Source organism: Chiloscyllium plagiosum, chromosome 4, assembly GCF_004010195.1.
Source record: "Chiloscyllium plagiosum isolate BGI_BamShark_2017 chromosome 4, ASM401019v2, whole genome shotgun sequence".
Taxonomy (NCBI): domain Eukaryota; kingdom Metazoa; phylum Chordata; class Chondrichthyes; order Orectolobiformes; family Hemiscylliidae; genus Chiloscyllium; species Chiloscyllium plagiosum.
The window spans coordinates 37,285,735-37,301,696 of NC_057713.1; the positions used below are offsets into that span (position 1 = coordinate 37,285,735).

General features: G+C 40.0%; 1 protein-coding gene across 11 annotated transcripts in view; it reads left to right on the forward strand.

The window, feature by feature from the left end:
- The window catches only part of LOC122548961 (microtubule-associated protein 4-like), a 416,046-nt gene that overhangs the window by 370,056 nt on the left and 30,028 nt on the right, over positions 1-15,962 (forward strand). For 9 of the 11 annotated variants that reach the window (XM_043687987.1, XM_043687988.1, XM_043687989.1 and 6 more), the window contains 2 exons: positions 2,688-2,810; positions 12,426-12,518. In XM_043687987.1, coding sequence (XP_043543922.1) covers positions 2,688-2,810; positions 12,426-12,518 — 216 coding nt within the window. The remainder of the gene's footprint in view (positions 1-2,687; positions 2,811-12,425; positions 12,519-15,962) is intronic. The other 2 variants (XM_043687986.1, XM_043687991.1) reach the window with 2 other exon arrangements.

Here is a 15,962-nt window from a genome sequence, read left to right on the forward strand (position 1 = left end):
TCAGAGAAGATTTAAAAGGATGTTGCCAGGGTTGGAGGATTTGAGCTATAGGGAGAGACTGAACAGGCTGGGACTGTTTTCCCTGGATCGTTGAAGGCTGAGGGGTAACCTTATAGGGGTTTACAAAATTATGAGGGGCATATATAGGGTAAATAGGCAAAGTCTTTTTCCTGGGGTAGGGGAGTCCAGAACTAGAGGGCATAGGTTTATGGTGAGGGGGGAAAAATATAAAAGAGACCTAAGGACCAACTTTTTCACGCAGAGGGTGGTACATGTATGGAATGAGCTGCCAGAGTATGTGGTGGAGGCTGGTACAATTGCAAAATTTACAAGGTATTTGGATGGGTATATGAATAGGAAGGGTTTGGAGGGATATGGGCCAGGTGCTGGCAGGTGGGACTAGATTGGGTTGGGATATCTGGTCGGCATGGACAGGATGGACCGAAGGCTCTGTTTCCATGCTATACATCTCTATGACTCTACCGTTAACCAACCATAGAAAGCCTCCCACATATCAAATATGGACTTTCCTTCAAATAGCTGTGTCTAATCCACATTTCCGAGCTCCTGCCTAATCTTGATATAATTGGCCTTGGCTCAGTTTAGTACTCTTCCCTTAGGACCACTCTCACCTTTTATTTACGAGTATTCTAAAACTTACAGAATTGTAGTCACTGTTCCCAAAGAAATCCCCCACCGCAACTTCTATCACCTGTCCTGGCTCGTTCCCCAGTACCAGGTCTAATATGGCCCCTTCCCTCATCGGACTATTGACATACTGCTCTAGAAAACTTTCCTGGATGCTTCTTACAAATTCTACCCCATCCAGACCTCTGACGCTAAGTATCCCAGTCAATGTTGGGAAAATTAAAATCTCCTATCACCACTACCCTACTGCCTCTACATCTTTCCATAATCTGTTTACCTATTTGTTGTTGTTCTTCACGTTCACTGTTGGGAGGCCTGTAATACAGCCCCAACAATGTAACTGCACCATTCTTATTTCTCAGCTCCACCCATAATGCTTCACCACCCAAGAACTCCATAGTGTCCTCCTTTAGCACAGCCGTGATATCGTCCCTGACCAACAATGCAACTCCACCCCACCCCACCCCTTTTTACTTCCCTCCCTGCCCTGTCTGAAGTTTTTATATCCTGGAACATTTAGTTGCCAATTATGCCCTTACTTCAACCAAGTCTCTGTGATTGCAATAACGTCATACTCCCAGGCACAAATCCAAGCCCTAAGTTCATCTGCCTTACACACTGTACTCGCATTAAAATAGATGCCTTTCAAGTCACCAGTTCTTTTACGTTCATCTGCTTTCTGCCTGCTCTTCCCTTTATTAATGCTATCTTCATGATTCTTACAGTCTCCAGTCTCCACCTCGCTGCCTACTTGTTTTCTCTTCTGGTTCCCAGTCCCCTGCCACAATAGTTTAAAACCTCCCCAACAGCAGTAGCAAAAACTCCCCCAAGGACATTGGTTCTGCTCTGGTTCAGATGTCGACTGTCCATTTTGTAATCGTCCAATCGTAAGAGGGCCAAAATTGCTCAGTTTTCCTCCCAAGGTCTAACTAGTGTATAGTTTTAGCAAATCCTCCTTTCTTTTATACTCCAGTTCCTTTTAACTATTTAGGAATGGGCAATAAATACGGGCCAGTCAATAACACCCACATCCTCTGAATGAATTTAAAGGAAAAGAAACTTTATAGCTGACCATCCAGTTGCTTTTTGTGCTAATTTTTCCCCTTCTTGAGAAATTAATATATTCTGATTTATTGGACTTTTGGTATTAAGTGCTCTATATATGTTGCCTAAGAAGTAGTTTTCATATGTGAGCATCTCAGCACGATAGTTGATTTTAGAAGATATTGTAGATGAGCTCAATCCACTTTTTATCTGATATCGATGTAATGATTATAAATCGGGATTGGGAATTTCCCTTGACCTCCTGAAACCGATTACATTAACTTTTTGCTTTTCTGGCTAATATTAGCTTGCTTGCTTGTTTTCTGTGTATATTTGGTTACTGCAAAGCTAAACAGCACTTTTATCTTCTAAGTGATGGATAAGTAAAATTACATGCTATATTTGTGAGATCTGTTGACAGCTAAAGCCTAGCTAGTTGCCAGCTCTGCCCAATATTAAGGTCTGGTTTGCTTTAATGCATGTGCTTCCTGAATTCTGTTATTTAGTCAGTGCAAAAAGTATATAGGATTTTAGGATGGCTTAAGAAAATGTTTTCTTCTAACTCAAATTGTTTGACATCTGTAGAAGTTGGTTGAGGAAGTTGAGCAGTGGAATAAGGGTGTGGTAAACATTAATTTAGAGTACTTCCATTAAGTTCAAGCAAAAGGAAAATTATCTCTGCCTTAAATTGAGATTTACCATTTTGGGTTGCTTCTTTATTTATAATCTTGGTTCTGTTAAACTTCTATAGAGAAAATATGTTTTGGAACATCAGTGAATAAACAACTATTGAAATCAAGTTAAGCCATAAGAAAATGAAATGTTGTACGACGTTCTATAAAACTTTGTCCTGTTAGACTGTGTGATTTCTCTTTAATGTTAATTGTGTTCTCTGGGATAATTATTCAATTCCATTTCATTCCAGGACATTTTTCTTCATTACATTTGTCTGTGTGCTTGTTTTTTTTTCTCCATCCCTTTTATTGTGCATTTAGGCTAAACCAGTAGAGAAAAGACCTGAACCGGTAAGATTGAGCCGAAAAGCTGAATCCAGCACTGTGACTCGAGTTACTAAAACCACAACCATGAAAGATAGCCAAAAACAAACCAATGGCAAAGTGAGTGAATGAAAACATCAGTTTTGATTTTTGCATTCATTTCTAAGTTGAATATGTGTTTCTGCATTTCAATGATTTTTCCATCATAATCCCTGTCTACATAAATGAAGATTGTTCATAACATGAAAGGTTCAGTGGAATACTTGCCTGTTGGAAACTGAGTCAAATAAAGTGAACACTGCCGTAATAGTCTGAACAATGACAATTTTTATTTATACAGCACTGTTAAGACAGAATTCTGGCTGTGCCTTTCTTCTCGCTCCTTCCAGTCATCTTTCTCATTTCCTTTGCACATTTTCAATCCATCTTTCCACCTCTCTCCTTTCCCTTTCCTGTCTCTTTCATGTTTTCTCATACTGCCAAGTTCATCCTTCATTTCTCGTGTGCCCCTCTTCTCCCCTCATCACCCCCATCATTCCACTCCATTCTTCTTCTTATTTCAACCCTACAGTTTCAGTTATTATTCTCTCCCCTCATTTCCCCTTCTACTGCTTTCCTCCCCTTCCCACCTCCATGTTCTCTGTCTCCTCTTGTCTTCAGTGCAGGCATGTTCAGAATAGCATCCATCTGCGATGTAACAATTCTGTGATTTTTCTTAACCCGGTCTCCCTCTTTCTCTCCATAATTCAGTGATCCCTATTCATAGAGTATGTTGTGTACTGCTCAGGATGGTGCTTGATTTTCCTTCTCCAGATGCTAGTAAGGTACTAGGGAGTGTTGCTGAACAAAAAGACTAGTTCCTTGAAAGTAGAGTCATAGATAGATGGGATAGTGAAGAAGGCATTTGGTATGCTTTCGTTTATTGTTCTTAGCATTGAGTATAGGAGTGTACAGGACTTTGGTTAGGCCATTTTTGGAATATTGCATGCAATTCTCATCTCCTTCCTATCAGAAGGATGTTGTGAAACTTGAAAGGGTTCAGAAAAGATTTACAAGGATGTTGCCAGGGTTGGAGGATTAGAGAGCTACAGGGAGAGGCTGAATAGACTGATGCTGTTTTCCCTGGAGTGTTGGAGCTGAGGGGTGATCTTATAAAAGCTTTTATAAAATCATGAGGGGCTTGGTTAGGGTGAATAGACAAAGTCTTTTCCCTGGGATGGGGGGAGTCTAGAACTAGAGGGCATAGGTTCAGGGTGAGAGAGGAAAGATAAAAAAGGGACCGAAGGGGCAACTTTTCCACGCTGAGGGTGGTGCGTGTATGGAATGAGCTGCCAGAGGAAGTGGTAGAGGCTAGTACAATTACAGCATTTAAAAGGCATCTGGATGTGTATATGAATAGAAAGGATTTAGAGGAATATGGGCCAAGTGCTGGCAAATGGGACTAGATTAGGTTAGGATATCTGGTCAACATGGACAAGCTGGTCTGAAGGGTCTGTTTCTGTGCTGTACATCTCTATGACTCGATGCTTGCCTTTGTTTACAGAGGCACAGGGTGACTGGCTTGCACATATTAATGTTTGACTTTTTAGTTAAAAGTCACAACCTCACAGCAGTGCTGAAGAAAAATGTACTGGTTTTCTTCATGTTCGTGTTTTTTTCTCTCTGCAGGGAATAGAGACAGCACCTGAGTTTACGGAGATCTGATAGCTTATCCCTATCTTGTTCACAGCCCAGAGTTGTTCAGCAACCTGGAAGCTAATCACATAGTTGGTTGACAGAAAGTCTTTATCATTGGGCTGTGAACTATTGACCAGTTATCAATCAGCTGCTTGTTACCAGCTGAATCTCCATTTGTACATTTCCCTCCATTTGTATATTTCCCTCCATTTGTAAACCTTCTAGTACTGCATGAGCCAGCAGTTGTGCGAAGAGTCCGCTTGCTTACTTCCCAAAAGTGCACCAACCCCTGAACAATTCTTGTGTTTTTAAAACCATTCTTTTCCCATTTCCGTTCACAAGCAAAAATACAAAAATATTTTTGAAAGTAGTCTTTATAGGTCTTCACCCTTAAAAAGATAAGATTTTTTTTATTAACAATGCATTAACGATTTGTCTTGGCATAGGACACTGTTTCAACATATGTAAATGCTCTGAAACTTGAAATTGTGGTAAAATGATGCAAATAATAGATTTCAAAACGACAGGATTGGTGGTATGATTGCTTATTTGGCAGTTAAAGTTCAAGGCCGAAACGTATAATGTATTTTGGTATTAAAAAAATCAACTGTACGAGCTGAGTGGTACAATTTCAAAGTGGATTCTTGGAGTATTTGTACACAATTCATTGAAGGTTAACTAAACGGTTTAAAAATGTCTGTGATCTTGGACTTGTAAACAGAGGTGTTGCGTTCAAAAACAGGAAAGTTGTGATAAATTTATATAAAAGTACTAAATCAGCCTCACTTAAATAACCAATGTATGTCTAATTCTGAGCATCATATTTTGGAAAAACACAAAGGAATTAGAGATTATATAGAAGAGGATATACTGATATGTTTCCAAGTATGAGAATTACAGTTATCCAGGAAATACAAGAAAAGCTGGAGTTCTGCTTCAGAGAGGAGAGGAGGGTAAGAGACTTTGGTGGGGTTGTTTAGATATAGTACATAAACTGTTTCTGTAGCCAAAGGGCACATTTTAAGTTGATATGAGGAAAAACATTTTTGGGCAGTGAGTGGTTAGGATTTGAAATGTATATCCAGAAGGATGGTGGACATCGATTCAGTAATAGCGTTCAAAGGAGAATTGAATAAATACTTGGAACAATAAAATACTGTGGAGGAACATGGGCAAAGAGGTGGGCTAGCTGAATTGTTGTTTTGAAAGAACAAGAGCAGATTTGATGTCCTTGCCCCGCCCAATGATCTGAGAGAAGTGGCCTATTCAGTCCCATGAAAACCCATAATAGAAACCGCCAACCCTGAGAACTCTGGGAAGATGTCAACCTTAAATAAAGGAAGAGCTGATGATGGCAATAGTTCTATAATTCCTTCCTTTGCCCAAATCTCTACCTCTAGTCTGAAAGTACTGTACATTTCCCTCACCACCTGTTCATTTGTAAACCTTATAGTACTGCATGAGCCAACAGTTGCATGAAGCAAAGTAAGAATGACATTGAGCAGAGCGCATGCATGCCTGCGATTGTGAAGCTAGCATGGATGCATTCATTCTTTATCTGATAGACACCATAAACTAGAGCTGAGAGAACAAAGACAATGGAGGCTGAAATTTGCTGAGAGATCTGCTTTGTTGCCAGTGGATATGCTTCAACCCTTGCTATAATGCAAAAGGAAATAAAATCCTTTGGTTTAAAACAAAATGTTATTCAGACTCTAATTATGCTATTTGCTGTTAATCCTTTTTAAAATGGTGTAGTTAACGCTTAATGTTAGGTTTACAAGGAGTAGGATGTATTTGTGTTGCAGTGATTCACAGATTAGAGTTTGAAGGTGACAGACCTGTCTCTCTCTGCTCTCATTAGCCTGATTTGACATGACGACGTCTGAGGGGGGGAGAAGTTGTTGGATGGTGCCTTAGCGGAAATGTAATAATCATTCAGACAGAAGCTAAGTTAGTGATGGAATCTGTTGTTACTGCTGTAATGGAAATAAGGCAGAGCTCTGCATATAAAATTATATATCACACTGCAGACTTCTATTTAAATGACAGTGCAGTTTATTGAGACTATAATTAATATTTGTTATAGATGAACTATTTTTAGCATGGAGTTGGGGAGAAAAGAGTGGAAGAATATGGAAAATTGGTAGGAAACATCAGTATTTGTGGGAACAGATATCATGAATGTGGGTGAGTTGTTGATGTAGAATAATAAGTAGCTACATGTGTCTTGATCAGAAAGTGGGGGATAGAAGGGAGCAAAGGCATCCCCTCAAACATGATTTGGTGGCAACCTGTTGGGAATTGACTTGATATTAAAGTTTTGATAGCTTGTTGAACTTACCTGGCCTGCTAGCTAGGGCATGTTTTATTCATTCGTGTGTTGTAGGCATTGCTGGCTTAGCCTCCAGTTATTGCTCATTCCTCATTGCTCCAGAGAAAATGAAAGTGAGCTGCTGGCAGACTATGATAATCAATGGATGTAAGAACACACATTCTGTTAGGAAGGGGATTCCAGGAATTTTGCCTCTGTGACAGTGAAGGGATGACGATGCAATTTCCAAATCAGAATGTGTGGCTTGGTGGGGTTCCTGTGCATTTGCTTCCCTAGTCCAACAAGGTTTGGAAGTTCCAGTTAACTGAGCCTAATGAGTTGCTGTATGCATCCTGGAAATGGTACGCACTGCTGCCACTGTTCGCGGTACAGGGAAGGAATGTTGAAGGTGGTGATGGGGTGCAACGCAAGCAGGTTGCTTTGTCCTGGATGATATTGAGGTGCTTGAATTATAGTGGATCTGCACCTATCTAACTAAGTAGAGAGTTTTCCATTGTGTTTCTGATTTGTTCTTTGTAGGTGGCGTACAAGCTGGATTGGAGATAGTTGCTCATCAACAGCTGCAACCAACCTCCTTTGTGCCACATATGACTCCAAACAATGGAGAGTTTTCTCCTAATTCTCATTACTGTAGTTTTGTTAGTGCTCCTTGTTGCCATTCCTGGTTAACTGCTGCCTTAATGTCAACTTTGACTTTACCTTTGGCATGCATCTATTTTGTCCATGTTTGAAAAAAAGCCTGCAGTGAGGTCAGGTTCTGAGCGGTCCTGGCAGAACCCAAACGGAGAATCAGTGAGGAGGTTATTGCTAAGCAAGTGCTGTTTGATAACACTGTGAATGACACCTGGCTGCTGTGTCTGATGCATATAGTGAACTGCAGCTGGCCTCCATATATCTTCATTGATGCAGACTTAGATTAACTATTCAAGCGAATGAGGGGACAAAACTGAGTATGTTGGCCATCACCAAGCTGAAGGTGCTAGAAAAACTGAATGGCCTGAAGGTGGATAAATCACCTGGACCAGATGGACTACATCCCAGAGTTCTAAGGGGGAATAGCTAAAGAGATAGTGGAGGCATTAGTGGTGATTTTTCAGAAATCGCTAGTGTCAGGGAGGGTCCCAGCCTACTGGAAAATCGCCACCATGACACCCTTGTTTAAAAAGGGAGTAAGGCAAAAGACGGAAAATTACAAACCAATTGGCCTAACCTCATTTGTGGGTAAGATGCTGGAATCCGTCGTGAAGGATGAGATTTCTGAATTCCTAGAAGTGTATAGTAAAATAGGACAAAGCTGAAAAAGCGCAGCAGGTCAGGCAGCATCCAAGTATCACCCTCACCTTGACCTCCTTCCACTTATCACATTTCCAACACCCCTCCCTCAAGTCCCTCCTCCCTACCCTTTATCTTAGCCTGCTGGACACACTTTCCTCATTCCTGAAGAAGGGCTCATGCCTGAAACGTCGATTCTCCTGCTCCTTGGATGCTGCCTGACCTGCTGCGCTTTTCCAGCAACACATTTTCAGCTCTGATCTTCAGCACCTGCAGTCCTCACTTTCTCTCCTAAAATAGGACAAAGTCAGCATGATTTTACCAAGGGGAGGTCAAATCTGCAAGAATTCTTTGAGGAAGTAATGAACAGGGAGATCAAGAAGAGCCAATGGATTTACCTACCTGACCTTCAAGAAGGCCTTTGACAAGGTATTGCACAGGACGCTACTGTGTAAGATAAAGGCCCATGGTGTCAGATGCAAGTTGCTAGCATGGATAGAAGCCTGGCTGACTGGCAGAAAGCAGAGAGTGGGGATAAAAGAGCCTTTCTCAGGATGGCAGCCGGTGACAAGTGGTGTTCTAAAAGGCTCAGTGTTGGAGCCTCAACTTTTCACTTTATACATTAATGATTTAGATGAAGGAACTGCTAGCATTCTGACTAAGTTTTTAGACCATACAAAGATAGATGGAGGGCCAGGTAGCGTTGAGAAGACACGGAGGCTGCAGAAGGATTTGGAAAGGTTAGGAGAGTGGGCAAAGAAGTAGCAGATGGGGTACAATATGCAAAAGTGTGAGATCATGCACTTCAATAGGAAGAATAGAGGCATGGACTATTTTCTAAATGGGGAGAAAATTCAGAAGTTTGAAGTGCAAAGAGACTTGGGAGTTCTAATCCAGGATTCTCTCAATGTAAACTTGCAGGTTGAGTCATTAGTTAGAAAGACAAATGCAATGATGGCATTTACTTTGAGAGGATTTGAATTTAAAAGCAAGGATGTACTTCTGAGACTTTAGAAGGCACTGGTCAGACCAAATTTTGAGTATTTTGCACAGCTTTGGACCCCAATTCTTGGGAAGGATGTACTGGCCCTGCAGCATGATCAGAGAGGTTCACCAGAATGGTCCCAGGAATGAAAAGATTAACATATGAGGAACGTTTGAGGACTCTGGGTCTATACTCTATGGAGTTTAGAAGGATGAGGTGACATCTAATTGAAACTTAGAATACCGAATGGCCTGGACAGAGTGAATGTTGGGAAGATGTTTCCACGTTAGGAGAGACTAGGGCCCGAGGGCACAGCCTTAAAGGAAAACAATGACGTTTTTAGAATGGTGATAAGGAGAAATTTACTAGAGTGTGGTGAATCTATGGAATTCATTGTCACCGAAGACTTTGGAGGCCAGGTCATTGACTATATTTAAGACTAAGATAGGTTCTTTAGTATCAAGGGTTACGGGAGGAAAGCAGGAGATTGGGGTTGAAAAACCTATCAGTCATGATTGACTGGCAGAGCATACTTGATGGGCTGAATGGCCTAATTTATGCTTCTGTGTCTTATGATCTAACCACTTAAGGATTACATAGTTCCTATGTGGAGTGTTCTCCTACCCTGAGGTAGTTAACAATGTTATTGATCAACTGCCATCACCTTGCAAGTCCTTTGACACACTGAACCACTTCACTGTGCGTACTGGTAGAATTATAACATCAAAGAACCCATTGCTGGAAAGGCATGAACGCTGGATTTGTAGTAAGTAGCACATTTAACCAAATCTGTGTGTCAAAAGCAATTCTGTAAAGTAGATGTACTTTCAGTTCACTATTTAATCGTTTTCCAAAACCTCTAAATCCAAAGTTAAAAATCTTACAACACCAGGTTATAGTCCAACAGGTTTAATTGGAAGCACACTAGCTTTCGGAGCGCCGCTCCTTCACCAGGTGGTTGTCCAACTGATGAAGGAGCGGCGCTCCAAAAGCTAGTGTGCTTCCAACTAAACCTGTTGGACTATAACCTGGTGTTATGTGATTTTTAACTTTGTACACACCAGTCCAACACCGGCATCTCCAAATCATGACTACTCTAAATCCAAGTAGAGCAACCAACCTCGATGGATTTGTTTTCTTAAGATCTTGCTGGGATTGTGCTACCTGCAGCATTTTCTGCGATTGTGAGAATAAACTGTTTAGAGCTCTGAAATGATGGATCACAAGAACATGATGTTTGAGGCTCAGGAAGACATTGACCATGCTCAGTTTTCAAATAACGCTCTCAGCCACTTCTTGCCATAACTCCTCAATTGATCTGTCTTGAAAATTAATCTAATTGCTTGTAAGTCTATTTTTCAGTTCATGTCCCTTCCCCAATCTCTCACTTTGGTGTCAACTACAGCTCAGTGGGAGGCACAGTTGCCTGTGAGTCAGAGTTCTATGCTTAAATTCAAAATTTGAGTACAAAATTCTAGACTGACAATCTAGTGCTATACTGAAGGGGGATGAGATGATGAACTAGGTTCCTGACCGCTTTCTCAACTGGAAGTAAAGGATTTTGTGGCACTAGTTTTGGAGAAAAGCAAGCAAGTTATTCTTGGTGACCTGCCAATATTTATCCTTCAACCAACATTACTAGGAACAAAATTATTTGGTCATTTCCAAGTTTGTGGGAGCTTGCTGTTTTAGAAATTGACAGTTGCATTTTCTACATTACGACAGTGACTGTGCTTTATGATGTCTTGAGTTTGTGAAATATGCTATAGTAACTGCAAGCATTCCCAATTTTTAAAGAATTCTATTTCGATCCTCAATTCTTCCAGTTTCTTTACCTAATAGAAAACCAGATTAGGCTGGTTTTAGGCTCTAGATAGAAGCAGCTGCACCCAACAGATCCTGATGTGAAACAGGACAAACTGAGACAAAAGTGGATCTAATTTACTGCTCTAACACAAGCATAATTATAATGAACAAAAAAAGGCAGCTACTGGAAATACACTGACCTGAAAGGCATAGCTAATGACCTCTTATCCTCTTAGATGCTAAGAGGTGATCATTTCTGATGAAAGGTATCATTTGAACGTTGCATTTGTCTCTTTTGGATCCTGCCTTGCTTGTTGTCTGTCATCAGGATGATTTGCATTTGTACAATGGCTTATTACTTAGCAGCAATGTGGTGTTACACTTAAAAGTAAATTATTATGAAAACAGGAATTACTACATGAACAAAAATCGAGGTTCACCAAATTTAATAGGTAGATGGTAAAATGTAATGGTATGATATAATAATAATGGATGTATTTCTGATTGTAGCAATCACTCTGTATCAATTTATCTACAGCAGACTCCCAAATTGAGAAGAAATTCCTAGTGGTAGCAAGATTTTGTAATCATCAGGTTGAAGTAATCTATTCCTCCTCAATATCCAGCACTAACCTTTTAGATCACTCATACTATATCTGAGAAATGTAGAGACTATTGTTGTCTCGGCAAACTTCACCGTGAGCTGAATGACCTGATTTAATGACATTGACTAGAATGATGGAATTGGCATCTCTAGAATGCAGCACCAAAGAAGAGCAAGTCCAAGTATGGTCCTGTTTCTCATCTCTCTACCTTCTCCCTCTTTCTATGTCTCTAGCTGTAACCTCAATTTGGTGTCCTGAAGAGGTTTCTTTTTACCAAGTTCAGGCAGGAGTGGGTTCAAGATGTGTGTTTTGATGGTTGTTTTCTTGCTAACAAAATGTAATGGAAGACCAGTATTGCTGAGAAACCATGGAAAAGGTTAAAAATCACACAACACCAGGTTATAGTCCAACAGGTTTAATTGGAAGCACACTAGCTTTCAGAGCGACGCTCCTTCATGGGAGCGTCGCTCCGAAAGCTAGTGTGCTTCCAATTAAACCTGTTGGACTATAACCTGGTGTTGTGTGATTTTTAACTTTGTACACCCCAGTCCAACACCAGCATCTCCAAATCATGGAAAAGGTGTTTAATTGACATGCTGTAATGTTTCACATTTGGGTTATTTTAAAATATATCAGGTCATTGGGCTGAAACTAGCTATGGAGCTCCTGAACTTTAAATAGCTGAAGAGCTGTATTCAGAAATTTGGACAAGGAGGGACAGTTTAAGCATGAATAGTAGAATGAAATATGTTTTTAAACTGTTGATTACATTTCATTTTTGAACTTTGCTAACCACCTTACGCAAGTGTTTTTTTTAATCAAAGCTTATGATACTCCTGTTTCTGATAGTACACAGAATGATGTTTTGCAAATAGGACAGCATTTGATATGATCATAACTGATCCTGATTTCTCTACTTAAGCTTCTCTCATTTTAACCTTTAACATTCTTTTAACTTGACATACATGTACTGAAGAGGAGCTTCAAAAACACCTTTTGAATTATTTGTTATCAAGGAAACTGATTTTAAATTAATTTGTTCCATTGTGTCTTAGGTCCAGATTGTGAACAAAAAAATCGACTACAGTCATGTGCAGTCAAAGTGTGGTTCCAAGGATAACATTAAGCATGTTCCTGGTGGTGGTAATGTGAGTTTTGGCTTTTGGGTTCTTTACACTAACTTCCTTCTGTTTCATTGCTGTCACTAGGTGTATTTGGTTTACTAGTACCATTATTCTGTAGGAAAGTGTTACAAGTTTTTCCCAAGATGTATAACAGACAAATTACGTCATTAACTGCCATTGCAAGCACCGCTAGTAAGGGATTTGTGCCTCATGTTAATATTGTCCAATACTTCAAGTATCATCCTTGACCGAAACAGCACAAGTTTGAAAAGGTAAAATCTATAGTTGATGTTTTTTCACGGTTCCAATAGACGTGGAAGAAAGTCACTTTCTATTGGGTAAGTGCCCAGCCTACAGCCTTTTGAGCACATGCAATCCTTGAACTCTGTCAGTCTAGCTCATTAAGTCTTGTATTTCTTGCTTAACATTGCCCATTCTGTTGTATTTTATTGGCCTCATAATCTGGAAGGAACTGCCCTTGGTTTTGTGGATAATAGTGGGCAATAGGGAAGGCAAATAATTAACGGCTTTTATTTCAAAGAGACTGGAATATAAAAGTAGGGAGGTTTTGCTGAAATTGTACAAGGCACTAGTCAGACTGCAACTGGAATACTGTGAACAGCTTGGGCCACTTATATAAGGAAAGATTACTGGCATTAGAAGCAATCCAGAGAAGATTCACTTGGCTGATACCTGTTATAGATGGACTGTATTATGAGGAAAGGTTGAGTAGGTTGGACCTATACTACTTGGAATTTGGAAGAATGAGGTGCGACCTTATTAAAACATACAAAATTTTTAGATAGTTTGATAAGGTAGATGTGGAAAAGTTGTTTCCCCTTGTCAGAGTTTAGGGTCAGAGAGCATAATCTCCAGAGTGATATGAAGATGGGGGACTAATGTCCCCCATTTAACCCAAATGAGGACATATTTTTTCTTGGAGGATTGTGAATTTGTGGAATTCTTTACATGGAGCATGGGAAACATTGAGACTAGATCATTCCGTGTTTTCAAGCCTGAGATAGACTGATCTTTTAATCGGTAAAGGAATCAAGGGTTGTGGTGAAAAGGCAAGAAAATGGTTTTTTAGGATTATCAGATCAGCCATGTTCTCTTTGAATTGTGGATCAGACGCAATGGGCTGAATGGCCTACTTCTGCTCCTATGACTTATAGCCTTCTAAATCCTACTTTTGAATCAATAACTCTCCTAAAAGGTCAGCATAGGGATAATATGCTACTTTCTGTGCTGTGTATCGTCTTAAAATTCATAAATTAAAAGGAACATAGGTTTACATTTATGGCACTGACGCTCTGTGGTTTACATGCAAGTATTCCACAAAGACTTGCTTTAATATTGTTGTTCTAGTAAAATACAGCTGACGCTATATTTCCATGCTTAGCTGCTGTATGTTATGATGCAAATGTATGAACAGGTGAGGACATGGAAGGATAACCTGTTAAATCTTACAGATGCCTTTTAAAATGTCTGCCTCTAATCTAAAAGTAATTTTCTTCACTTCGATTACTCTGGATTTAAACAGTTTGTCTCTAGCAGCATGGGAAGAATTATACGTTGGAAAGAAGAGCAAAGTACATAAAACGTAAGAACTAGGGACAGAAACAGGGAGTTCAGCCTCTCGAAAGTGCTGAGCAATCTCATCTCAACGTCAACTCCACTTTACTGCCTGCTCCCAATAACCCTTTAATCCATGCAAGTCAAAATCTGTCTATCCCTTAAATTTGTTCAGAGTCCCGGTGTGCACTGCATTATGGGGTAGTGAATTGCACATATTGTTGTGGTCGGCAACAAAGTCTCTGGATGCCTCGTTCGTGTTGAGTGAGCTAATCATGGTTATGTTAGCTGTGTGGGAATGCTACTGCTCAGTGCACTGCCATCTTTCACTGGACAATTGTTTGTGGAGATAGGATCAGTTGCAAATGAATGCATTTATTCCAGACAGTGACCTACTTTAAATTCACAGAGGAGAATGGTGATTTGGAGGAATTTGCTGTCAGTGGGAACTAACCCCAGCATTGCCATTGTTCAGTTCAGCAGCAATATCCAAGGAGGAAAAATGAGTAACTGAATTTTATAATAATGCTACTTTTGCAAAATTAGCAGTAAACTAAAGGTCATGAATTCAAGTCATACCAGAGCAAGTGTAAATTGACTAAGTGTTGTTACTTGTGAGTTGATAATGTCCGTCAGAGAAAAGGAGCTGCCATCCTTATCCAAATAAATAGAAGTTGCTGGAAAAGTCAGCAGGTCTGGTAGCATCTGTAGAGAGAAATCATAGTTAATGTTTCGGTTCTAGTGACACTTCCTCAGAACTCAGGATCCATATAGTTGCCACAGATACTTGTTCCGTTTATCCCACCTTGGTCCCCAGCAACAGATTCAGCAATGCTTCCTTTCCAACTGAACTGAGAACATAGTGGGCAAAGAGACTCTCTTGAACACATTTCAGAAATTCCTTTCCTTTTTTAAAATATTATCCTAGTCACTTTGAATGATAAAAGTCCCTCCACATCACCACTCCATTTGTTCTTGCATGCCTGTGATTTCTCAGAGGATTTGTGGCTTTATCTTTGTACCGGTTGATCTATAGAGTGTCTCCAATTGCATGACCTTAGTTCTTTGATTCTTAACTCTAACCAAGTGGATTCCATTGTTGTCCTTTGCAATGCTACAATGTGTGGCCTGTGCTTCTCCCACCAATAGTTAGATCCCTGTGGCAGCAGAAGGAGATCCTTAAGTGGGAAACTGTACACTTAAGACCATCAAGTGTACATCTGTCAGTCATCCAAGTAGGCTTTAATAGGCTCCCTACCTTCAAACCTGCTGTTTAGGGACACAGAAACTTACAAATTAAGAGAGATTACGCTACACATTCCCTTGAACATATTTTGCCATTCAGGAAGATCATCATTAATGTAAATACTCAATGTTACATTTCCAGCTTATCTCTGATAACCTTTCATACCCTTATCAGAGATCTTTCATAAAATTGCCTTCAAAATATTTAACAATTCTACCTTTTGAGGAAGAGAATTTCAAAGGCGCCTTACTGTCTGTGAAAAAGCATTTCTCTTCATCTGTCTTAAACAGGTGACTCCTTATTTTTAAACAGTGATTTCCTGGTCCTTGATTTTCCCACAAAAGGAAACATCGTTTCCACTTTTAAATGTCAAGTGACCTCAGGATCTTCTATATTTCAATCAAGTCACTATTTCTTTCAAGCCCCTCAGGTAGAAACCTAGCCTGTCCACCCTTTCCTTATAAGACAAACCCACACATTGCAGATACAGTGTGTGTGATCTCAATTCTCTATTAATGATGGCCTTTGAGAACAGTTTGTGCATGCGTGATGGAGCTCAGGTGATGTCAGTCTCTGTTTCCAATATGCTGCTGTACACGTGTGGATGACTTCACCGACAATAAAGAATAAGCTGAGATTGTAAAATA